Source organism: Phocoena sinus, chromosome 12 (genome assembly GCF_008692025.1).
Source record: "Phocoena sinus isolate mPhoSin1 chromosome 12, mPhoSin1.pri, whole genome shotgun sequence".
In the NCBI taxonomy this organism is placed as follows: Eukaryota; Metazoa; Chordata; class Mammalia; order Artiodactyla; family Phocoenidae; genus Phocoena; species Phocoena sinus.
In genome coordinates this window covers 83526225-83552282 of record NC_045774.1, presented here as the reverse complement: position 1 = coordinate 83552282, position 26058 = coordinate 83526225, and the positions used below count along the sequence as shown (strand labels likewise).

At 40.6% G+C, this 26058-nt stretch overlaps 1 protein-coding gene across 1 annotated transcript in view; it reads left to right on the top strand.

Annotated features, from left to right (window-relative positions):
- COL19A1 (collagen type XIX alpha 1 chain) overlaps positions 1 to 26058 on the top strand; it is a 356422-nt gene that overhangs the window by 272646 nt on the left and 57718 nt on the right. The window contains exons 17-22 of the mRNA XM_032650897.1: positions 10077 to 10121; positions 14763 to 14825; positions 19906 to 19941; positions 20854 to 20889; positions 20986 to 21039; positions 21724 to 21777. Coding sequence (XP_032506788.1) covers positions 10077 to 10121; positions 14763 to 14825; positions 19906 to 19941; positions 20854 to 20889; positions 20986 to 21039; positions 21724 to 21777 — 288 coding nt within the window. The remainder of the gene's footprint in view (positions 1 to 10076; positions 10122 to 14762; positions 14826 to 19905; positions 19942 to 20853; positions 20890 to 20985; positions 21040 to 21723; positions 21778 to 26058) is intronic.

The window sequence follows — 26058 nt, the reverse complement described above, 5'->3', positions numbered from 1 at the left end:
CAGGTCATGACCCCCACCGGTTTGGGATGCTGAGCTTGTTTCAATTTGCAGTTCATCGCATGCCTGATGGTCTGGCCGTCGCAAATAAGCACAGAGAGATGGGGGGCCCTGAGTGAAACTTTCCTGGAGAGTAAATAATGGACCATGTATTGAAACATATAAAGTGACATTCCGAGGTTAAAATAATCTTCCCGTTTAAATTGGCATTGATTTATGTAATGTCTGCACTTGAGTCCTGGGCCTCGGCACCTCAGCTCGCAGCAGCTCAGCCGTCCTGCAGCCTGGATTCTGCGGAAGCAGCTGCCCCTGGGAGAACGAGGGGCAGGCCACTCATACACCTCCCCTCCCCTTCCTCTCCTGAAAGAGCTCCTGGCTCATTCCCTCATCCCAGGAATCCTCAAAGCAAAGTAATTGCCTTTGGCCCCTGTACAAGAGTTGATCGTTTCCCCCTACACTTTTCCTTGTCATCAGAGGAAGAAGCTCAGGCATAAGAAGCCCTCTCCTCTCACAGCACAAATCAAAAAGAGAATTGGGGAAGAGAAAAAAGGAAGTGAGGAAAAGAGAGACTAAGGAGGGAGGTCAAGACAGTTATATAAGCATGTTTCTATGTATTTTGCATGCCCACTTGAGGATGCAAAGAATGAAAGGTAGATTCCCCTCTCCATCACAAAAATAATTTGCAGGAGAGCTGCTCCCATTCTGCAAGACTGGCTGCAAAGGAGCAACAATGCCAAGCGTATTCTTCCCCTCAAGGAAAATCTTCTCACAATCCAGCAAACTGCTCTGCATTGTCTCCAGCTCTGGGGATTTTAAGAAAAATTTGATGGATTCTGTCAACTGCTAAAGCCGTCAGATCCAGAGCTCCTTACACCAATCTAGATGGGAAAGGAAAAAAAAAAAAAAAGCATTCTCTGTGGAGGCCAGGTACTTGCAGGTTTTACATTCCATATTGGTTTTTAAAGATCCACGTGGAAAATGTGTAGTTGGTTATCTTAACATCACCACCCTCGGTGCAATTTGCTGAGAATCAGTCTCATCTGTTGGAGATTGATGCTGTGTCTCCCTGCAACCAGTTCCAGTGTTCACTTCTCCAAATTGTTGATCCAAGAAAACCAATTTGCTAACAAAATAATCTGTTTTTCCTTTCAAGTATCAAACCACAACTTCATTTTCATATGCACAGACTAGAAAGGACAGAAAACATTTCTCCAGAATCAAATACTCAAGGTCTTTCCAAGCGGTGAGTTAAACCCAAAGATAGCACAGAAAGTGAAGGCCTCCTTGGAAACACTGGAGGCAACCCTTCTGGGCCTGGAAGATTTAGAAATAAAATTTAAGTCCTAACTTCCTGTCTTCCCCTCCCAGTGCCCCAGGATCCACTAGCTTTGGAAAACATCATGGATTTAGGCACAGACATACGGATTTTTGGATTTTAGCAGTATTACAGAGAAATCTGAAACTCACCTGGGCCTGGCCCCTCCCCTCTGTGGCCCACCACACTCAGAGCTGGTGAAATGTGTTCCTGCGAGCACCTGAGAAGCTGGACTTGGTGCCAGCCTTGGGCCTTATTTCCAAGTGAGCACAGCCCTCTTAGGCCACATGTTCTATTTAACTTACTAGGGCTACTGTAATGAAGCAAAGTGACTGACTTAACCCCCAGAAATGTGTTGTCTCACAGCTCTGGAGGTGTTGACAGGGCCACGCTGTCTCTGGAGCTGCCGGGAGAGGTGTGTTCAGGCCTCACTCCCAGCTCCTGGTGGCTCCTTGGCTTGCAGTACCTCCAGCTTTGTTCTTCTTTCTCAAAATGACTTTGGCTATTCAGAGTCTTTTATGGTTCCATATAAATTTTAGGATTATCTGTTCTAGTTCTGTGAAAAACTGTAATTGATATTTTGATAGAGGTTGCATTAAACCTGTAGATTGCTTTGGGTCGCATGGCCATTTTAACAATATTAATTCTTCCAGTCCATGAATATGGGATATCTTTCCATTTCATTGTATCATCTTCATTTCCTGAATATTGTTGTAGAGTTTTCAGAGCATGGATATTTCACCTTCTCAGTTAAGTTTATACCTAGGTATTTTATTCTTTTTGATTTGATTTTAAATGGGATTGTTTTCTTGCTTTCTCTTTCAGATAGTTCATTATTAGTGTATAGAAAAGCGACAGATTTTTGTATGTTTATCTCACATCCTGCAACTTTACTGAATTTGTTTATTGGTTCTAATAGTTTTTTGATGGAGACTTTGAGGTTTTCTTTATATAGTATCAAGTCATCTGTCAAAAGTGACAGTTTTACTTCTTTCCTTCCCATTTGGGTGCCTCTTATTTCTTTTTTCATGTCTGATTACTGTGGCTAGGACTTCCAATACTATATTAAATAGAAGTGCAAAAATGGGCAAACACGTTTTCTTCCTGATTTTAGAGGAAAGACTTTCAGGTTTTCACTGCTGAATAAGATGTTAGCTATAGGTTTGTCATAAATGTCATTTATTATGTCAAGATAGGTTTCCTCTACACCAACTTTGATGAGAATTTTTATCATGAATGGATGTTGAATTTTGACAAATGCTTTTTCTGTGTCTGTTCAGATTACCCTGTGGTTTTTATCCTTCCCTTTGTTAATGTGGTGTATCACATTGGTTGATTTGTGGGTATTGAACCATCCTTACATCCCTGGAATAAATCCTACTTGATCATAGCGTGTGATTCCTTTTATATATTGTTGAATTCAGTTTACTAATATTTCGTTGAGGACTTTTGCATCTATGTCCATTAGAGATATTTTCTTTCTTTGTAGTTTCTTCATCTGGTTTTGGCATCAGAGTAATGGTGGCCTTGTAGAATGAATTTGGGAGTGTCCCCTCCTCTTCAAATTTTTGGAATAGTTTGAGAAAGATAGGTATTAGCTCTTCTTAATATGTTTGGTAGAATTCCTCTGTGAATCTGTCTGATCCTGGACTTTTGTTTGCTTGGAGCTTTTTTTTTTAGATTACAAATTCAGTTTTGCTACTAGTGATTGATCTGTTCAGCTAGTCTATTTCTTCCTTATTCAGCCTTGGAAGATTGTATTTTACTAGAAATTTGTCCGTCTCTTCTAGGCTGTCCAATTTGTTGGCCTATAACTGTAGTATTATCTTAAAATGTTTTGAATCTCTGTGGTATCAGTTTTTATTTCTCCTCTTTCATTTCTTATTTTATCTGGGTCCTCTGTCTTTTTTTCTTGATGAGCCTCACTAAAGGCTTATCAACTTTGTTTATCTTTTAAAACAACCAGCTCTTGGGTTCATTGATCTTTTCTTTTTGTCTCTATTTTATTTATTTCCTCTATGATATTTATTATTTCCTCTCTTCTGCTGTTTTTCTTTTTCTTTTTCCTTTAGATGAGAAGTTAGGTTTTTTATTTGAAAGTTTTTCGTTTGTTTGTTTCTTGAGGTAGGCGTGTATCACTATGAACTTCCCTCTTAGGACTGCTTTTACTACATCCTATAGATTTTGGTAAGGTGTGTTTTTATTTTATTTATTTTTTTGTCTCAAGGAATTTTCTGATTTCCTCTGTGATTTCAGCATTGATCCATTGATTTTTTAGTAGCATGTTGTTTCGTCTCCACGTGTGTGTGTTTTTCCCATTTTTCTTCCTGTAATTGATTGATTGTAATGGTCTCATACCATTGTGGTTGGAATAAATACTTGATATATTTTCTATCCTGTTAAATTTATTCAGACTTGTTTTGTAGCCTAGCATGTGATCTATCCCAAAGAACATTCCATGTGCACTTGAAAAGAATGTTTCTTTTGCTCTTTTTGGATGGAATGTCTTATAGATATCTATTAAGTCCACCTAGTCTAGTGTGTCATTTAAGACTACTGTTTCCTTATTGATTTCCTTTCTGGATGATCTGTCCATTGAAGTAAGTGGGGTGTTAAAGTCCCCTACTATTATTGTACAGCAAGTCCCCTACATACGAACCTTCAAGTTGTGCACTTTCAAAGATGCAGACGTGTCTTCACGTGTCCGATCAGGTAAGTTAGTTCACTTGTCTGGCATACGTTGTCACGTGCATGCATCCTCTATGAGTGGTTGAGCTTTTGTGTACTTTACTGTTCAGTATTGCATAGGGTACAATAGTACAGTATCTTTATTTCAAGCCCAGCATGTCCGGAAGCAAGTGTAAAAGCAGCGGTATATAGCCAATTGTGCTAGTTGGGTACCTAGGCTAACTTTGTTGGACTTACGAACAAACTGGATTTACCAATATGCTCTTGGAACAGAACTCGTTCATATGTAGGGGACTTACTGTACTGTCAATTTCTCCCTTCCTATCTGTTAATATTTGCTTTATATATTTAGGTGCTTCTGTATTGGGTGCATATATGTTAACGAGTATAGTATCCTCTTCTTGCATTGATCCATTCATCATTATATAATGCCCTTCTTTGTCTTTTGTTTTAAAGTCTATTTTGTCTAGTATGAGTACTGCTACCCCCCACTTTCTTGTCACTTCTATTTGCATGAAATATCTTTTTCCACCCCCTCACTTTCAGTTTGAAGTGAGTCTCTTGTAAGCATCATATAGATGGGTCTTGTTTTGTTTATCCAATCAGCCACCCTATTTCTTCTTACTGGAACATTTAGTCCATTGACATTTAAAGTGAACTAACAGGTATGTACTTACTGCTTTTTTGTTACTTGTTTTCTGGTTGTTTTTGTAATTCTTCTCTGTTCTTTTGTTATTGTAGTTTCTTCCCTTGTGGTTTGATGATTTTCTTTAGTGGTATGCTCGTGTTCCTTTCTCTCTAGTTTTTTGTGTATCTGTTTTAGGTTTTTGATTTGTTGTTACATATACGTAATGACCTATAACTATTTCTACTTGTTTTAAACTGATAGTCGTTTAAGTTCAATCACATTCTAAAAGACCTACATTTTTTATTCTCCCCCCACATTTTGTGTTTTTAAGGTCATATTTTCCATCTTCATGTTGATCCCTTCACTGTTTATTGTAGTTGATTTTACAATTCTTTTCTTTTAATCTTTGTACTAGCTTATTTAAGTTGTTGATTCACAGCCATTACTATATATTTACCTTTACTGGTGGGATTTTTCCTTTCCTGTAGCTTCTTCCTTCTTTCTGTAGCCTTTTCTTTTCCACCTAGAGATGACCCTTTAACATTTCTTTTAGGGTAAGTTTAGTATTGATGAACATTTTTAGTTTTTTCTTGTCTGAGAAGTTCTTTGTCTCTCCTTCAATTCTAAATGATAACCTTGCTGGGTAGATTATTCTAGATTATAGGTTTTTCACTTTCAGCACTTTCCCTTTTGGCCTGCAAAGTTTCTGCAGTAAAATCAGTTGATAGCCTTATGGGGGTTGCCTTGTATATGATTCTTTGTTTTTCTCTTGCTACCCTTAGAATTCTCTCTTTAACTTTTGCCATTTTAATTATGATATATCTTGGTGTGTGTCTATTTGAGTTCATCCTGTTTGGGACCCTCTATGCTTCCTGTATCTGGATATTTTTTCCTTCTTCAGGTTTGGGAATTTTTCAGCCATAATTTCATCAAATACATTTTTTTACTACTTTCTCTCTCTCTTCTTCTGTGTTCTCTATAATACGAATGTTGGTATGCTTAACATTGTCTCAGAGGTCCCTTAAACTGTTCTCACTTTTTAGAATTTATTTTTCTTTTTGCTGCTCTGATTGGATGATTTTCATAGTCTATCTTCCAGATTACTTATATGTTCTTCTGTATCACCTAGTCTGCTGTTCATTCTTTCTAGTGTGTTTCTTTATTACTCATTTATTGTATTCTTCAGTTCTGACTCATTCTTTTTTATATTTTCTAGTTCCTTGTTAAAATTCTCACTGTGTTCATCTATTCTTTTCTCTAATTCAGTTATTATTCTTATTACTAATGCTTTGAAGTCTTTATCTGATAAATTACTTATTTCTATTTAATTACTTGTCTTTTTAGGGGTTTTCTTTTGTTTCATTTGAACCAAATTCCTCTGTCTTCTCATTTTGCTAACTTTCTCTGTTAGGTGAACCAGTTACCTGTATGGTCTTGAAGGGGTGTCCTTTTGTGGGAGCTTCCCTCTACAGTCTGCATGTGCCCAGTGGCTTTGCGGGGAGAGCTGGATCCGACCTGAGCCTGAGGCACGTCTTCCTCCAGGGTGTGCTGGCCGCTCTTACCTTGGTAGGAAGTGGGACTGGAGATGGAGGTGCTAGAGCTGGAGCCAGGTGTGATTCAGGACTTCTCCTCTGCTTAGTGACCATCACCGCCCCACTGGGGAGTGGTGGCAGTTTCCTGGTTGCTGGAGCAGAAGCCGCGAGGGTCAGGTCTGAGACGGCTCTGTTCCCTCCAAGAGTGTGCTTTCCCCTCTCCCATCACCACCACCCTTGCCCCAGAGGGAAGCAGTGTTGGAACAAGAGGGCCTGGAGTGGTTGCTCAGTGTGGGTCAAGGTGCAGGCTGTGGTGTTCCTGGCACCGTTAGAGTTCTGGGAGGCCCCCACTCTGCTGCCTCCAGGGGTGACAGCAATGGCCACTGTCCCCCCACTCAGATGCTGTGCCAGGTCTAAGGCAGCTCCATCGCCCCACAACCACGCACCCCCCCCTTGGCCGTGGCAGTCCTTGCTGTAGTGTGGAGCTGCACCACAGAGCCAGCGGGCTGGTCCAGGTGCTCAACTTGGGCTGGGGAACCTGCAGGCATGGCCACAGGTAACCAGCCAGAGTCCTGGGTAGCTTTCATCTGCTCCCTCCGCCTTGTTTTGGGAGTAAGCGAGTGTGCACACACGCTTCACAAGCAGACTCGAGGTTTCTTACAGCCCCACTGTCAGGGCCACTGGTCTGCAAACCAGCTAAGGGGACTCATCCTCCTGACGTCAGACCCCAGGGCTGGAGCACCCAAAATGTGGTTCAAACCACTTGCTTCCCAGGGAGGATCTCTGAGGCCGTGTAATCCCCTCTCTTCTGTGTCCCCCACTATGGGCGCAAGTCCCAACCTGATCGCTTCTCTTCCCTTCCTACCAGATTTTGTGTGGATCCTTCTTACGGTCTTGATTGTATAAGAGTCTCTGTGTCAGTCTCCAGTTTGTTTTCCGTGAGAGTTGCTCCACATGTGGGTGTGTTACCAGTGTGTTCGTGGGGGGAGGTGAGCTCAGCCTCCTCCCACTCTGCCACCTTGGTCTCCCCAGAATTCCTGAAATGTGCAGGCTGAGTGGCACACACAACAACCTTCTCGGCTGCACCATAGAAACTCTTCAACAAACACACTCAAGAGGGTACAGCTATTATAGCTACTCAAAAGGTTTATGAGAACCATTCAGATAACATGGCAGCAAGGCACAAAATGACCTCGTAAAATTAGAATAACATCTGAGGCAGAACCGTGGGTTCCAGAAACACAAGGACGATGTCTCATTATTTCTGTAGAGCCAAGTAATTATCTGGTACAATTAACTTGGAGAAAGCGGAGAGGAGAATCTCACATGCCAACACATAAATGCAGCTGAAGTTCCAGTTTGCCTCTGCCTTGAGTACTGTTAGCCCAAGAGTGGAGAACACCTACAGAGGCCACTGTGGGTCCTCGATTAGATGAGTTTCCTGACCTAGCTATGGAGTGAAGCAAACATATGGCACTCTGCTAGGCAGTAAATACCATGTTGTTTCTCTGCATAGGAAAGCCTCCAGAAAAATCAAGATTTTAGAACAATACAGCCTATGGATAGAATAATATGACTTGGTGCTACAGAGGCATTTCTTCATCCCTGAAGCATCTCTGATGCCCTTTAGGTTGCCGGGGTTCAGAGGAGGAGGGGAATCTAAACCAAGATGCTACACTGTGAGATGCTCTCAGCAAATGTACTTTGGGTGCTCTTCTGCTCTGCAAGCCAAGAGCATGGGGCCTCCCAATCCAAAGACCACCTCTGGACAACTTGTGTCTTAGACCAAAGCATGTTCCGCCTTCCTCACACGTCACAGCGTAAGCAGAGCTAGGCAGAGACTCTGATGGGTTGTACATAGTCATTGGCTCCAGGCCCAGGTGGTAGTATTTTCAGGAAATTCCTAGAGTTTCTGTGTTTCTGTGCAGATTGCATTCAAACAACCTACCACTTTCTAACTGCTCATTCTTGCAATGAGCATTCTTGGAGTGTTATACCTCATTTTCAAATATGTCCCTGTAATAATTTATAGCTTGGGATTTTGAGACGACCATTTTTATTTTCAATTTAGACATCTCGGATCAAAGTTAAGTAGGAAAAATGAGAGAATATCACAAGACCAGTAATAACAGCAGTTATAAACTATTTATTTTTAATTGGAGTAGCATGAGTAATGTGGAGGCACATTTAAAATATTAAACTGTAGCAACAGTGATCTGAACCAGTGCCTCTGTGTATTTTTGTTGTTTAAACATTTCTGTACTTTGAATTTTCTCTACCAACATATGTATTTTTAATTTAAAAAAACCTTAATGGGAAAAAAACATGTAAGTCAGAATCATTGGCATATTTATTCAACAAATACTTGTTGAGTGCTTCCTATACGTTAGGTAGGGCACTAGACATGGGGCGGCCATTCAGTTCCAGGCCATCATGGACCTTACATGCCAATGCAAGAGGTGCAAATATTTTTGAACAAACACAACATTTTCAATGTTAGTATTATGAAGGAGAAACACCATGTCCAATGGGAACCTATGAGCGGAACCTGTCTGGAGACCCACAGGAAGCGTTTTATCTCAATAGTTGAGCCCTGAGGGTTGAGAGGTTGCTAACCAGATAAAGAAGTGAGGACAGGGTGGGGAACTACAGGGAGGGACGGGAAGGATCTCGGTCCATTTGAAGAGCTGAGAGAAGACCTTCATACGACTCTGCTAAGGTTTTGAAGGAAGGAGGTCAGAATGTCGTTTGAAGATCACTCTCCGACCTTCTATAGAGAACGTATGGTGGGGAGGGGGGAAGAGCGGATTATAGGGCCAATGAGGGAGCCATTGCAATGATCCTGGAGAGATGTGACGGTGGCCTTCCCAGTGAAGGCGAGTAGAATGGAGAGAAGAGATTTGGGGACAGAGGCAACCAGACCGGATGACATTGTCCTCAAGGAACAGAGGAGGGCAGAGTTAACGACGACATGCAGATGGAAGAAGAAAGAGCTCTCCAGATGGGAGAGGATGAATTCAGACTTTCTTTCCTTGATTTTTTTCAATTATACAATGAAAGTACCACTCATTTTAACAAGTCAAACCACAGAGATATATTGGGAAGAAGTTAATTATCATTCTCCCCCTTCTGGACTAACAAATGTTAACAATGTGATATTCTCATCTTTCTCACTTATATTGCCTGTATTTGTTGTATTTTTTAATTCAGTTTTGAACTTGTCAAATATAAATCTCTTCTGGAATTTACGAGTGATAGGTCAAGTAGAAAATTAGATATAGGGGTCAAAACCCAGAAGGGAGACGTGTGCTGGGTTTACAAATTTGTCTTTCTTGGTGTAGATGATGCCTAAGATGCGGGGCAGATAAGAGTATCTGGGACCAAATGTTGAGTCACAACAAGAGAGCTGGACCCAGTCCTGAGGAGGTCCAACCTTGAGCAGTTAGGAGATGGTGTGGGAGGAGAGGTCAGAGAGACAGGAGGAAGCAGGAGAATGTGTGGGATACAAGTCACGACATGCCAAGTGCAGCCAAGAGGGCAGTGAAAGGAATGTCCATTACACTGAGCAGCAAGGATATCACTGCTAGCCTTAGACAGTCCTATCCGTGGAGTGGATGGGCACCGAGTGAGGCTGCCGGACGTTAATTTGAAGTATTGCTAATTCACCCCTGGAGACGTGTATTTCTCCAGCATCACCTCCTGGGGGGGATGTCACAGCAAGGATAGGTAGGGTCTCAATAGTTAAGAGCTTTTCAGAAATATTTGACAGAACGTGAGAGAGGCAAACGGGATTAAAATGATATCTATAAAAAGCTGTTACTGTGCTGTTATCTCACTATTTCTATGCTTAATTAGGGACTGAATGTATTAAAAATAAATGGATTTTTGTCTTTTTATTTGTTTTATGTTTACCTAGGGAAACCTTGGTGAGCATGGAGCTGGTGGCCCAAAAGGAGAGAAGGTAATCAAATTTGCAAAGTAAATTTGAGTAAAAACATCTTACACCAACTCACACCCATTCACACATCAGGGCAGTCCCGCTGCCCCGTGGGCTCCAAGTCAGCCTGCAGTGGGCACGAGCCTCCCTGGCCTCCAAGAGAAGGCCCTGAGTAGCTGACTACAGGAAGGGAACAAACACATCCACATCGAGGGGAAATAGCTGTCACAGGTAAATGAAATTAGGACACAGGTTTTGGTTTTTAATTAGATGTTTCATGGATCCATGTAGACGGCAAAAACCATCTGAAAGGCCCTTTGACACGATGCCTGAGGCTCGCTATTTTTGTGTTTTCTTAAGCGTCCAAACATAAACTATCATGGGAGCATTTTGGGGTGGGGTTTTATCATGTACAGTCTCGGTTTAACCAAGTAATTATTTCAAAATAGCTTTACAGTTAAAATACTGACGAATTCGCACTGCCTTCTCATCATCATTCACGGGTTTAATTGTATTAGCTGTGAAGATGACAGATGCCCTTGCCTGGTCAAAAAGATGTTTCACTCCTGTTCGATCCCGCAGTTGGGATGACCTTGGATTCAGTGGGAGCGTGCCATTGTCAAGAAAAAAAAATGCAGGAACGATACTCAATGTTTGGTAATAACCTATAAAGGAAAAGAATCAGAAAAAATAGATATATATGTATGTAAAATGGAATCATTTTGCTGTACACCTGAAACTAACACAACGTTGTAAATCAACTATACTTCAATTTAAAAAAGGGGGAAAATGCACGTTAAATCCACAGACAGAGGCAAGTGGGTTGGAAATACTCTGCGGGAACATGGCCTGGGGGTTCTCTTTTCATTCATTCACCCAGTAAAAATTCTCATGATTGAGGGCAGGGTATTTCAACATGAATCCAAGAAAATATGACTTCTGTGCCTTATAAATCAGTGCAGCCAATCTATTCACAAGATCATACCTCCGTAACCAGAAAAAACGGCTAAAAGATAGTCTCAACAGAAAGTAGGGGCTTCTTATAGACTGACCATTGAAAATGAAATTTCCTGCAAATAAGTAAACAAATAAAACCTTGACATTCTTAAAAAGGCATCCCAGAAATTGATTATACAGCAATAAGGTCATTGATGTGTCTTGGATTGTACTGCTAGTACATTAGCATTATTTCCTGTAACCAAATAGCTTGCAGAATTCCTACACCACCATAAGGAGCACATTATATTTTAAGCAATTACTGCTGGACACATGCAGACTAAGGAGAAAAAAAAAGAAAGCCACAAAGCTTGTCACTTAGGACAGCTGAGCAAAGAGAGTTGTGGCACTTTTAAAGTATTTAAACGATGATTCATTTCTTGAAACAAAACAGCTGGCCCTGGTTTTGCTATGTTCATTAGGAAACATATGTTACTTAGGAATCCTTAAGACCTCAATGATGAGAAATTTGATTCTGTCAAACAGGTGTATTTCAAACTCTAAGGACCCTTTCTATGGCTCAAAATCTTTTCTAATTGCTTCAGAATCTTAAGTGGAATTAGAAAAAGCCAGTGGCATGACTGTTGCCTCTTCCTGCCCAAAGAAATAACCCAGAAGAGTCTACAGAGTACCTGATATAAATGCCCATATGAAATGATTTGTAAGAATTCTAATTAAAAGGAGAAAGACTCTGCCAGTAAATAATGCATATGATAAACTCAAAAACATAAGCACCACATTTGCTAGAAGAGTAGAATCACCTCTACCTATACACACTCACTTAGTACCTGGGCTGAATCTATACTTTTGTTCTTAAAATTATAATGCTGCTCCTGGGTCACTGTAGTGAGAATTTAAAGCTCCTTCAAGCTGCTCTTTCAGATCTTTGCTTGAACCTGCGGTGGACTCTGGTGGTTCAGAACTCCAACTGCACGTTGGAACCCCCTGAGGGCTTTTAGAAAGTACCAGTACTCAGGTTCCATCTCCAGAGACTCTGATGTGGGGCAGAGCCCATGTATATGGTTGATCTGGGGTGGCAGCAGAGTGGGGGGTGGTCCCTATTGCTATTATTTAAGAGGGTTTGAGGTGATTCTACCTGGCAGCCAGAGTGGAGAACCATTGAGTGCTAAAAAGATCCTGGGCTTTGGCATCAAAAGTTGATTGTGCCATTAACAACTCTGTCTCCTCGGGAAAGACACTTTATTTCTCTGAGCGTCAGTTTCCGTATTTGTGAAATGGACGTCTACACAGAGAATTGATGGCAGGATTGAAATCAAATGAGATGAGATGAACTTGCCAGAACCACAATACCTGGCACATATGAAGCCCTCACTAATTCTTCACTCCTTCCTATCCATCCACTCCAAACGTTCTTCATTCTCATAAGGTATCGTTTATCTCTGTCTGATATTAATAGTTAGTTGTTACCATCCTTAACACCCGGTCTTGATCATCTTTGTTTCTCTCACCATAATGTTGAGGCTCAATTTATCTTGTAGAATAAAAGATTGAACCAGAAGCACGATTTCAACCCATAAGTGACTTATTGCTGAATCACACATCACTTCTCGATGCACCGGCTGGCAGAGTAGAATCACAAAACCAGCCTACCATTGGGAACCCAGCCTTCCAGTGAAGCACCAGAACAGATGCAAACAGCAGTAGGATGAACACACAAATCACTCCTAGGTTAGCAGCCAAGTCCTGTATCAAGAATACTGGGATACAGGAAGAAACACCAAGGAACACTACCGGCTTTTAATGGTAAATGGCGATGGAGACCATGATATCCAAGTAACCAGGCTGACGACCTGAGACTGATGGGATCTGGTGAGGGGATGATGCTGTGTTTGCAGATAAGTTGGGGAGAACTGCTCCTTTATAGAGACGGTGAAACAGGTGACAGAATATCTAAGGACTCCTGAGGAATTAGCGGTGTCTTTTAGGGCAGTTGTCAGAGGGAAAAGATGGAGGCTCAACACCACCAGACCTTTCAAATAGCGTCCAAGGTGTCAAATTAAATGACAGCCTTTCCTGAAGCTAAGTAAACTCATCACTTGTCTTTCAGCTCATAGCCACAGTGATAACTCACTGAACACCCATTCTCACTATGAAAAACAGCATACGTGTCTGTGCTTCAGGTGTGAAATGCTTTTGTTTGTAGAGTTTTATATAAGGGAACAGAGCCCTTAGATTTCCTCCAAGCCCAGACACCCCTTCGTACCAATCAGAGATGGACCAAAGCCTCTGTTGGGTCCTTCCTCTGCATTTCAGTGGAGGACTGTATACATTGCTTCAAATACTTAGCAGCTGTGGACATAGTTACTCTTCCTCCAAGTATATTCCCCTCCCCTTACCTTTAGTATTGAGCAGATGTGACTTTTATAGTAATTTCTAGACCCTTTCCTTGATTTCTACATTTACTTTATGCAACTTACTAGGCATAAGTTTTTCTATCACACCTGTGCACTGGGGCTTTTAGCACCCATCAGATGGGTAATAGGAAGGTCACTCTGTACAGCCTAACACTTGTATAAGGCCAACTGTTTACTTATTCTTTCAAACCAACAGCAATCAGCCCCTTAAATGTCTCCACCAATTTCTTCCTCTTTGTACTATGGTTAGAATTCAATATCTGTAGAAAAAAATGGCTTCTCCTACAATATGGTAAGTGCAAAACTGATGGTACATTATATGTTTGGGTGGTACACTATAAAGGAAAATACTTGTATTAATAAAATCAAGATTACATTTACAAAATATATTCCACAAATCTAGACACCACCTTAATAAAAACATGGCTTTGTCTGTCCATTATATATGACAGGCTCCCTCTTCCTCTAGTCTAAAATCACAAGATACTGATTAGGATAGAAATGTAGAAATAAAACAATGTTTTAGGGCTGTAATAAACTAGTACTTGAAATACTTTGGGTAGATTGTTGTTTGAGGATTCAAAATAAACACATAGGTTTTCTAATTAATGATATGTTTCCTTGCCACAAGTATTATTTCTAAAATTTTATTTTCTCAAAATTCCCTTTATATGTCACATACAAATCCCTTCTCAAGATTTTTGACCAGAACCTCTTAGGCATTTCTAAGTTGCTACTGTCCCCACATCAACAAGAATGCCTTCTCTGTCCACAGCCGAACACTTAAGTGGTGATATAAGTGCTGGAAACAGTGGAGAGATGTGTTTTTCTTCCTGTGACTCCTCACCCCTCCACCTCCCCCAACCTGAAAAAAGAAAGAAGTGTCTGAAATAACATGGGTCTGGATTATTGTGTCAGTTAAATTAGCTCATGTCTTTAAAACCACAAAAATTCTTTTTTTTTTTTTTTGCAAAAACAACATACAGCAGAGCGGAATTATAATTTTTTCCCTCTAAATGTTCTTTCCTTGAAAAATAATTGACTTTTCTTTCACATGCATTTTAAAGATCCTAATGAATATTATGGATTTCTAAAAGACCCAAAGGCATCGTGGAGCACTGACAAACATTATTATGCAAATAGCCTAACCGGATTCAGAACTTCACATTGCCTCTTGGGGGATAAGAGATAACTTCCGTGGTTAGAAAGGGCACAGGCAATGCTCTGACCCTGACAGTCACAACAGGACTCACCTGGCCTCCTGCAAAAACTTTCTTCTGCTTTTTCTTGAAAGGGTGAAATTGGACCACCAGGATTTCCAGGCTCTATTGGCCCTAAAGGTGAAAAAGGAGAATCTGTAAGTATTTTAGCTTTGAGAGCAGAGGAAGAATATCCAAAAGATAGAATTAAAAATATATTTCTTAATCAGCCCAATTCCATGCATCTTGGTTGCCCCTGCCATAGGGAACAATAGATCAGATATTTGAGCATGTACTCTAGTCAAGGTACTAAGTTTTTTACATGTATTACCTCACTTAGTTCATTTTTTAAAAAATCACCCCCATCCTTCAGATGAGGAAACTGAGGCACAGAGAGGTTAAGTAACTTCTGTAAGTTCACACAGCTAGGAAGTATTGAAACCATGAATCACTCCTAGGAAGGCAGATTCCAGAACCCAGGGTTTAAAAATCACTAAGCTGGGGGGCTTCCCTGGTGGCGCAGTGGTTGAGAGTCCGCCTGCCGATGCAGGGGACACGGGTTCGTGCCCCGGTCTGGGAGGATCCCACATGCCGCGGAGCGGCTGGGCCCGTGAGCCATGGCCGCTGAGCCTGCGCGTCCGGAGCCTGTCCTCCGCAACGGGAGAGGCCACAACAGTGAGAGGCCCGCGTAACGCATAAAAAAAAAAAAAAAAAAAAAAAAAAAAAAAATCACTAAGCTGGGCTTCCCTGGTGGCGCAGTGGTTGAGAGTCCGCCTGCCGATGCAGGGGACACGGGTTCGTGCCCCGGTCCGGGAAGATCCCACATGCCGCGGAGCGGCTGGGCGCATGAGCCATGGCCGCTGAGCCTGCGCGTCCGGAGCCTGTGCTCCCCAACGGGAAAGACCACAACAGTGAGAGGCCCGCGTGTGGCAAAAAAAAAAAAAAAAAATCACTAAGCTGCCATGCTATAACTAAACATAATAGCTCAAATGAATAATAAAAGCATCTTTGGGCTTCCCTGGTGGCACAGTGGTTAAGAATCCACCTGCCAATGCAAGGGACATGGGTTCGAGCCCTGGTCCAGGAAGATCCCACATGCTGTGGAGCAAGTAAGCCCATGTGCCACAACTACTGAGCCTGCGCTCTAGAGCCCGTGAGCCACAACTACTGAAGCCCACATGCCACAACTACTGAGCCTGAGTGCCTAGAGCCCGTGCCCCTCAATAAGAGAGGCAACTGCAATGAGAAGCCCGCACACCGCAACGAAGAGTAGCCCCTGCTCGCCACAACTAGAGAAAGCCCGTGTGCAGCAACGAAGACCCAATGGCAGCCAAAAATAATTTAATTAATTTTTTAAAAAATGAAGCATCTTTGGCAATGACAGTCATTTTTCAGGCAGCTTTAGAATCAGTGCTGTCACTCATGTACTCCGAAGTTCTCCTACTTCAGGAATCATGCTTGCCCTTAGTATTCCATCCAGGCCAGTAACAGCCCTTCCTGGGACTCTCTGGGAAATCTCATGTGTCCCACAAATCCAGTCTGGTGTCTGCTGCCCCGTCCATCTGCCCACTCACTCCTGATACTCCACACTTGTGGGCACGTCTCCCACCTCTTACCTACCTCTCTGGGTCCCCACTGACGCCCCTCCATGCTGGAACACCGACACTCACCTTCTCCTAATTTCCACGTGACCCATAACAGACCAGTCCCTAAGATTTACTACAGTTCTACTGGGATAGCTGGGACTTGTAGAGCAGAATAGAGAAATCTGAACGGGTTAGAGCAGTGCTTCTCGTACTAAGTGTGAACTTAAATAACCTGAAGATCATTTTGAAATGCCAATGCTAGTTCAGCAGGTCTGGCTTGGACTTTTTACCAAACCCACGTTCAGCTGCTGATGGCTTATAAGCCAATAATTCGAGAGGCAAATGTCAGTAGAAAGGAAAGATGCTTTAATCAGAAAAGCCAGCCATCTGAGAAGATGGTGGACTTGTGTCAAGAGACCAACTCCAAAGATTCTGCTCAGCCATGACAGTTTTTAGAGGGAAAAATGGGGGAAGAGTCTCAGTGAATCATTGAGGCAGGAGGTTGGGTTCTGCATCTTTCTCCATTGCATGCAGACTGGCTGACTCTTTCTTCAGACGTTATCTTGCCCGCGTGATCTGCCAGCAGGAGAGTTAGTCATATTTTAACTGCTTAATTCTTCATTCTTACTTCTTGTCATCTAGGAAAAGAATCAACAGGTTAGACAAGGCATGGGGTGCGTTCAGGACAGCACAAGTCAGGAGTTAGTTTCAATTGCCTCGTGATCTCATTTTTATATTTAGGTTCTTTTAAGTTTAGAAGGGAACAGAAATGGGCAAACAGGAAAGGGACGAAAGAGCTGCTTTCAGCCTGAGTGGCTGTATTTCTCAAAGTCCCAGGCCATGCTCCTGCTGTGGGTCCCTAGACCATGCTTTGCGTAGCAAGCGCCGAAGGATGTCACAGTTCCTAAGGGTTTTCCCTGTGGTTCTCCGTCCTGCCACCAAGACCCAACCCCCTGAGACTACCTTTCGCCCCATCTACCTTACCCAGGAGAAACCAGCTTCTTTTCCTCTCAGTTCTTCTCCTTGTCAGTTCCCTCTGAATCCCTGAATTATCCCACACCCCTTACACGTCTTTGCCTGCCTCTCTCCTCACCCCCCCCCACAGGAAAAAACACAAATTTCACATTATTTAGCAGAGCAGTTTAGCTCTTTGTGATCTCAACCTCTTTAATACAGAACAGGATGTGGACTTAACTTTGCATAATAACCAGAAGGCCCGAACAGAACAATGGTCTTCATCCAGATCTGAATTAGGAGCCTGAATGGTACCTTAAAAGGGCACTTTGTTCCCCGTTATAGGAAATTTAGAACACGACCAGGTTAGACATCAGAGCTGAAATATCGTCCGGTTGAACCCCAGGATTTTATAGCTAAGGAAAAAGAGGCTCTAAAAGGTAAAAGACTTGTCCCAGGTGGTAGCCATTGGAACTAGGACGAAATATCAGGTCTCTAGATAACCAGGCCCCTGATTTTGGTTCTTTTTTCTTTTACAAGCAGTTACTTTAGTCAGTGTGGCTTGACAGAGGTTCTAGATAAGCAACGTGCTATAATCAGAAGCAAGCAGTTACAAAAGCAATGTTGCCCATTGCTCACATCTAATTAACTTCGTCTCCTATCTTAAAACTCAAATTGATTTTTAGAATTAAGACTGAAAAGCAAAAATATAAAGCCCTAATCTAATATATAGAAATTATCCAATAATAAGAGATGTAATGATGTTGGATAGATATGGGTCGTATTAGTCAGAGTAGGTAGGTTATGCCTAGTAACAAATTAGCCCTGAAATATCTATGGTTTTAACCCAAGAAAGGTTTTCTCTTGCTCGTGCTGCCTGCCCAGCGTGGTCGGGAGGAGTGGGTGTCCTGCTGCACACGACCCTCAGTGACCAGTCACCAGGCTGATGAGCACCCGGGAGCTACACCATCTGCTAGGTGCAACCTTCTCAGCCACCACTGCCAGGGAAGTGGGACTGGAGGATGACGAATGGGCTCCTTCAAGCAGCACGCATCACTACTGCACACATTTCACGGTCAGAACTAGCTGCCTGGCCTCACATAACTGCAGGGAGCTTGGAAACGTCAGGGAGAAGACGGGGGCCCACAGTCCCCAGGTCACGGGACACGAGGCTTGTTCAGTAACCACACCCCTCCTGATCGTGACCTGAAGGTCAAGCCCCTAAGAGGACCTTTGAGAGCAGCAGTACCTACCACAGTGGTTCTCACACTTGCCCTTGACTTTCAGATGCAAAAGAAAATGACTAAAATTACTAAGTTACTAAAAATGTGTGGTATCCATCTTATTGTCAATTCATTCCATTCAAATAATCAATCGATTACATTTCAAATCAAATCAAACAGACTGAACAAGCAAAGCCTGGGATTGAAGTCAGGCTGCCTGGGTTTAAATCATCAGTGACCTCTTACTGATTCTGTGACCTTGAGGAAATGGCTTAATTTCTCTGGGCCTCAGATTCCCCCTCTGTAAATGAGTGTACTCATCGTACCTAGCCTGTTGACACAAGAGGGTAACTGTGTTAGTGTATTAAAACAGGTGTAAGTGTTTTATTCAATACATGTCAGCTACTATTGTTATATCTGTAAAACTTTAAATTCCCTAATTTAATAAACTTTTGTTCGACACCAATAGTATACCCCAGAGATGCTATGATAGTCAAGATGAATTATATCTCTACCTTCACAGAGTTTATTGGCAAGATAAACAAGGGAACGTACAGTGGGTGAATGCTGTTTTAGGGGAAGTAACTCAGTTACTCAGAAACTTTCTGAGTCTCTTTCCTCATTCCTGAAATGGGACAATATCTCCCTCACAGCCCTGTAGTGAAGGTTAAATGACATCATGATACATACCTTCAAGAACAGAAGTTAATAAGGGGAAGCCTCCCCGTGTGTGTGTGTGTGTGTGTGTGTGTGTGTGTGTGTGTGTTAAGGGTGGGTTGTGGTGTTAGTAACACAGTGACAACAGGGGCAGTGTTACTTAATAAGGGGCATTCCTTCGAAGCTTCTGTCTCTCCCCAGAACCTTCATACCTAGACCCAACAAGAACGAGTATCAGTTCCACAGACTTGTACTGTTATTCACCCAGTAATTAACTGCTTCAAGCCATTTTCATTAAAAGAAAAATGAAAATTAGTAAAGTATTTTTAAAATAATGATTTTGCATTTTTAAACACTAAGTTAAACTGTATTTTTAAGCACCAACTTAAGTAACTGGAAAAATTCAAATGAATGTCCTTCCACTGATCACTCTGGCATCTTCATATTCATTCTGCCTCTGATTGTGTGTGTGTGTGTGTGTGTGTGTGTGTGTGTGTGTGTGTGAGACCATCTTCTATCTGAACCATGCAAGAGGAAGCTTTGGCCTTGGACCACATTGTAATTTGTCAACCACTCAGGAGTCTCAAAATAACATTGAAATGATTAACTTACTGTTCATTTGGAAATATGAAACGGTTTTTAAATTCATTTTCATATGGTCCTTTTAAGCTGGATAGGCAGACAATGTGACATTCTGGATCACTGCATGTTTGCAATGGAGTCTGAGTTTGGCCTGCAGGATTTATGCCCATCCAGGTTTGGAGAGATTATTCCTAAAAGTGTTTATAAATGATTCTGTTTTCCACCCATTTTCCTAGGGTGAACCCTTTACAAAAGGTGAAAAGGGAGATAGAGTAAGTAGATGTTTTATCACTGTCTTGGGTTTTCTACTTCATTTTCTTTCTCTCTGATTTCTAGTATGTTTACTTTGGAGTCTAATACATTTGATAAGGTCAGCTCCCTGAGCATTTTACTTTTTCCTCTGTGAATTTTGACTCTTTTATTTTGATAAATGAGAAATTTTAAACCTTGTTAAGTGTTATCATGTGATGACACTTCCACATTGGCTTTGGGTAGTGTATATTTTCTTTAACCCATTACTGTTTGTGACTGGACATGAATGTGATGAAAGGTATACACTAAGGATATTTAAAATACAAAATTAATAGGTAAGATACAGATTTTTTTCAAAAATTTTGTTAATGATACAAATTGGATTTCTCAAACAAGAAAGGATCAATAGTAAGTCATGGAAAATAAGAAAAGCAAACTCATTGTAGCCAATATTGTCCTCTTTTGTGTAACCTTAATTTTTGTGTGTTTTTTTGTTCCATTAAATACATACACCTGAAAGTAGAATCTCCATGACATATCAACTTAAATTTTACTCTTTCTTTTTCGCCCTCATCTGCAGTTTTAGTTCTCTTGAGATACAAGATGAACTGGCAGCAAATTATAACAATGTCAGCTAAGTAGGGAACTCAGTGACCACTAATGGACCATGATGGTTAAAGTGTCAAAAGTGACATTGGGGAAAAAAACTGTTACAGAGAAGAAAGAAAAATAGGAAATTATTGTTTATGTATTAGCAATGATTATTTTAAATCGTATTTTAGAATGAACCCTCCTTGACTTCACCACGTCTTCCATAATTTTCCCCTTTATTGTATGTCAGCTAGTGGGGAAGTAGATGAATTGCAGCATTAGAGATGCTCTTCTCCATCCATATTTAAACATTACAGGTATGGTCCTTCTTTCATTTACAGGGAGAACCTGGAATAACAGGATCCCAGGGAGTAAAGGTAATCCCCTGACACCCTTCTCTTGCATCTCCGATGTAATGAGATTGTGAAACATTAAAGTAACCATTTCACTTTCCTTCCCACCCATATGTTTAGGGCGAGCCTGGAGATCCTAGCCCCCCTGGTGTAATAGGAAGCTCAGGACTAAAGGTATATAAGAAATAACTGAGATGAATGAGGATATTATTTTGAAGTTATAGCCATTTCTATGTAAAACAAGGAACTCTGATGGACCACTCATTTTCATCACAAATGTTCTCAGAGACTTTATCATGTTTCCATGGTGATCTCCCCGATCCCCACATTGGCCGCATTTATTACATACATGGTGACTGTGCCTTATGGATCACAGTGGGATTTTTAAGCTCTTTTCAGACGATATTCACAATAGCATCCTAAAAGCTTTAAGAGTAAACAGTGTGAGCCACATCTATGACCCTGAGCTGTATTCTCAAAGAGAACAGGATTCAGTATTCAATTTCCTAAGCCAAAATTATGCAGCCCAGAAGTGTTTGAGTTGCCCATGCAGGACTCTACAGGAGCGTCCCAAAGAAGACCAGCTGTTGGGAGGTGCTGGAGAGATTCGTGTGATATGCCCCCACCAGTGGGTAAGGCAAGTTATCCAGGCCTCACCTACTGGTGAGAACAGACTCATTTAAATGACAACATCTTGAAACTATCTTTGTAGGCCCAAAGCACATTTCAGTGTTATATAGAGGAGCCTGGATGGTGGAAAGTCGATCTTTCTATAGATAAAGGTCATACCGTGTTTTACATATATTCAGGTACAATCTAATTTTTATCAAATTAAAGTACATATCACCTTCTATTTAGGGTCAGCAAGGACCTGCAGGCCCTATGGGACCCAGAGGACCACCAGGAGATACTGTATGTATAGTAGATGCATGTGTCTTTGATATTTGGAAATTAAATTGAGACTAAAGCATGTTTTTTTGTTTGTTTGTTTTGCGATACGCGGGCCTCTCACTGTTGTGGCCTCTCCCGTTGCGGAGCACAGGCTCCGGACGCGCAGGCTCAGCGGCCATGGCTCACGGGCCCAGCCGCTCCGCGGCATGTGGGATCTTCCCAGACCGGGGCACGAACACGTGTCCCCTGCATTGGCAGGCAGACTCTCAACCACTGCGCCACCAGGGAAGCCCCGTAAAGCATGTTTTAAAGAACATCAGCATCTGTTCATGTGACTGAGTTATACTACATTTTCCAAAGGCATGGGTCATCTCTACCAATAAAACAGCACACCTAATGTCAGGGGCTATTGAGAACATTAGTATCTCCATATAGTCATACGAGGTCCTTTTGAATATTAGCCTAACAAATCAGTCTTTGAAACCCAAGTTAGCATTTCCATTATACATCATTATAAATGGCTTTTGGTTCAATTCTCCATCCAAGTAAGATACTTCCAAAGCTTCTGTTGTTGTCTTCTTGCAACATTCTCCAAAAAGGGCAAGTCTTTTGGCTGAAAATACTTATATAATGCAATTGGAGAAAGGTCCTCCGGTTGCATTAAACCTAGCTTTACTCAGCTCACAATTCTCTCTCTCTCTCTCTCTCTCTCTCTCTCTCTCTCTCTCTCACACACACACACACACACACACACACACACATACACACCCTCACACTGTTTAAATGTACTTTTTTAATTGAAGTAGTTGATTTACAATATTATATTAGTTTCAGGTGTACATTATGGTAATTCAATATTTTTATAGATTATATACCATTTAAAGTTATTACAAAATAATGGCTATTTTTCCTGTGTTGTACAATGTATCCTACTTGCTTATTTATTCTATACACAGTAGTTTGCACTTCTTAATTCCCTTACCCCTATCTCCTCCCCCCTTCCCTTTCCCCCACTGGTAACCACTAGTACGTTCTCTGTATCTGTGTGTCTGTTATATATTGTTATGTTCAATCATTTGTTTTATTTTTTAGATTCCACATATACGTGATAACATACAATATTTGTCTTTCTCCATCTGACATATTTCATAAAGCACAGTACCCTCTAGGTCCAGCCACACTGTTGCAGAATTTCATTCTTTCTTATGGCTGAGTAGCATTCCATTGTGTATGTATATGACATCTTCTTTATCCATTCATCTACTGATGGACACTTAGGTTGTTTCCATATCTTGGCAACTATAAATAATACTGCTAAGAACATTGGGGTGCATATATCTTTTTGAATTACTGTTTTCATTTCCTTTGAATATATAACCAGGCATGGGATTGCTGGATCACTAGGTAACTCTATTTTTAGTTTTTTGAGGAACCTCCATAATGATTTCCCTAGTGGCTGCACCGATTTACATTCCCACCAATAGTGCACTAGGGTTCCTTTTTTTGCCACATCCTTTCCAACACTTGTTATTTGTAGAATTTTTGATGGTAGCCATTCCAACAGGTGTGAGATGATACCTCATTGTGGTTTCGGTTTGCATTTCCCTGATGATTAATGATGTTGAGCATCTTTTCATGTGCTTGTTGGCCATCTGTATGTCTTCTTTGGAAAAATGTCTATTCAGGTCTTCTGCCCATTTCTTAAATCAGGTTGTTTGTTTTTCTTAATATTGAGTTTTATGAGCTGTTTATATGTTTTTGATATTAATTCTTTATCAGTCATATCATTTGCAAATATTTCCTCCTATTCAGCAGATTGTCTTTTCATTTTGTCAATGGTTTCCCTTGCTGTGTAAAAGCTTTTAAGTTTAGTTAGGCCCCATTTGTTTATTTTTGCTTTTGTCCCTTTGCCTTAGAAAACAGATCCAAATATATTGCTACAATTTATGTCAAAGAGTGTTCTGCCTATTTTTTCTTTTAGGAGTTTTATGGTTTCAGGTCTTACCTTTAGGTCTCTAATTCAGTTTGAGTTTATTTTTGTATATGGTGTGAGAAAATGTTCTAACTTATTGTTTTATGTGTAGCTGTTTAGTTTTCCCAGCACCACTTATTGAAGAGATTGTCTTTTCTCCACTGTATATTCTTGCTTTCTTTGCCATAATTTAATTGACCAATAATTGGTTTATTTCTGAGCTATCTATGGTTCCATTGAGCTATGTGTCTGTTTTTTGTGCCCGTACCATACTGTTTTGATTACTGTAGCTTTGTAATATACTCTGAAGTCCGAGAGTGTCATATCTCCAGCTTTGTTATTCTTTCTCAAGATTGCTTTGGCAATGTGATGTCTTTTGTGGTCCCATACAAATTTTAGGATTATTTATCCTAGTTCTGTGAAAAATGCATTGGGCAATGCATTAAATCGGTAGATTGCTTTGGGTTGTAATGACATTTTAACAGTATTACTCCTTTCAATCCATGAACACAGGGTCTTTCCATTTCTTTATATCTTCTTCAATTTCCTTCATCAGTGTTTTATAGTTTTTAGACTATAGATTTTTCACCTCGTTGGTTAAGTTTATTCCTAGGTATTTTATTCTTTTTCATTTGATTTTATGTGGGATTATTTTCTTGCTTTCTCTTTTGGATAGTTTCATTATTAGTGTATAGAAAAGCAACAGATTTCTGTATATTAATCTCATATCCTGCAACTTTACTGAATTCATTTATTACATCTAATAGTTTTTTGGTGGAGACTTTACAGCTTTCTATATATAGTATCATGGCATCTGCAAATAGTGACAGTTTTACTGCTTTCCTTCCAAGTTGGATGCCTTTTATTCCTTTCTCTTGTCTGGTTGCTGTGGCTAGGACTTCCAATACTATGTTAAATAGAACTGGTGAGAGTGGGCATACACGTTTTCTTCCTGATTTCAGAGGAAAGGCTTTCAGCTTTTTACCACTGAGTATGATGTTAGCTTTGAGTTTGTCATAAGTGGTGCTTATGATGTTGAGATATGTTCCCTCTGTACCAACTTGGATGAGCATTTATCATGAGTGGATGTTTAAGTTTGTGAATTGCTTTTTCTGCATGTTTTGAGATTATCATAATTTTTACCCTTCCTTTTGTAAATGTGGTGCATCACATAGATTGATTTGCAGATATTGAACCATCCTTACTTCCCTGCAATAAATACCACTTGATTATGGTGTATGATCCCTTTTATAAATTCTTGAATTCAGTTTGCTAACATTTTCTTGAGGATTTTTGCATCTATATTCATCAGAGATATTGGCCTGTAATTTTCTTTTTTTGTAATGTCTTTGTCTGGTTTTGGTATCAGAGTAATAGTGGTCCTATAGAATGAATTTGGCAGTGTTCCCTCCTCTTCAACTTTTTGGAATAGTTTGAGGAGGAAAGGCATTAGCTCTTCACTATATGTTTGGTAGAATTCACCTGTGAAGCTCTCCAGTCCTGGACTTTTGCTTGCTGTAGGGTTCTTTTTTATTGCAAATTTAATTTCACTACTAGTGACCAGCCTGTTCAGATTGTCTATTACTTTCTAATTCAGTGTTGGAAGGTTTTATATTTCTAGAAATTTGTCCACTTCTTCTATGTTGTCCAATTTTTTGGCATATAACTAGTATTCTTTTATGATTTTTTGCATCTCTGTGGTAATGGTTGTCATTTTTCCTCTTTCATTTCTTATTTGGTTTATGTGTGTCCTCTCTCTTTTTTTTTTTTTTTGATGAGCTCTCACTAAAGGCTTATCAATTTTGTTTATCTTTTCAAAAATCATAGCTCTTTGTTTCATTGATCTTATCTATTGTTTGGGGCTTTTGGGGTCTTTATTTTATTTAATATTTCCTCTCTGATCTTTGTCATTTCCTTCCTTCTTCAGACTTTGAGTTTTGTTTGTTCTTCTTTTTCTAATTCCTTTACATGGGAGGTTAGGTTGTTTATTTGAGATTTTTTCTTGTTTGTTGAGTTAGGCCTATACCACCGTAAACTTAGAACTGCTTTTGCTGTATCCCATAGATTTTGGAAAGTTGTGTTTCCATTTTCATTTGTCTTGAGGTGTTTTCTGATTTCCTCTTGATTTCTTCATTTACACATTGGTTTTTTAGTAACATGTTGTTTAGTCTCCACAATTTTGTGTTTATCCCATTTTACTTCCTGTAATTGATTTCTAGTTTCATACTATTTTGGTTGGAAAAAAATGCTTGATATAATTTCTGTTCTCTTATATTTGTTGAGACTTGTTTTGTGGCCTAGCATGTGATCTATCCTGGAGAACATTCCAT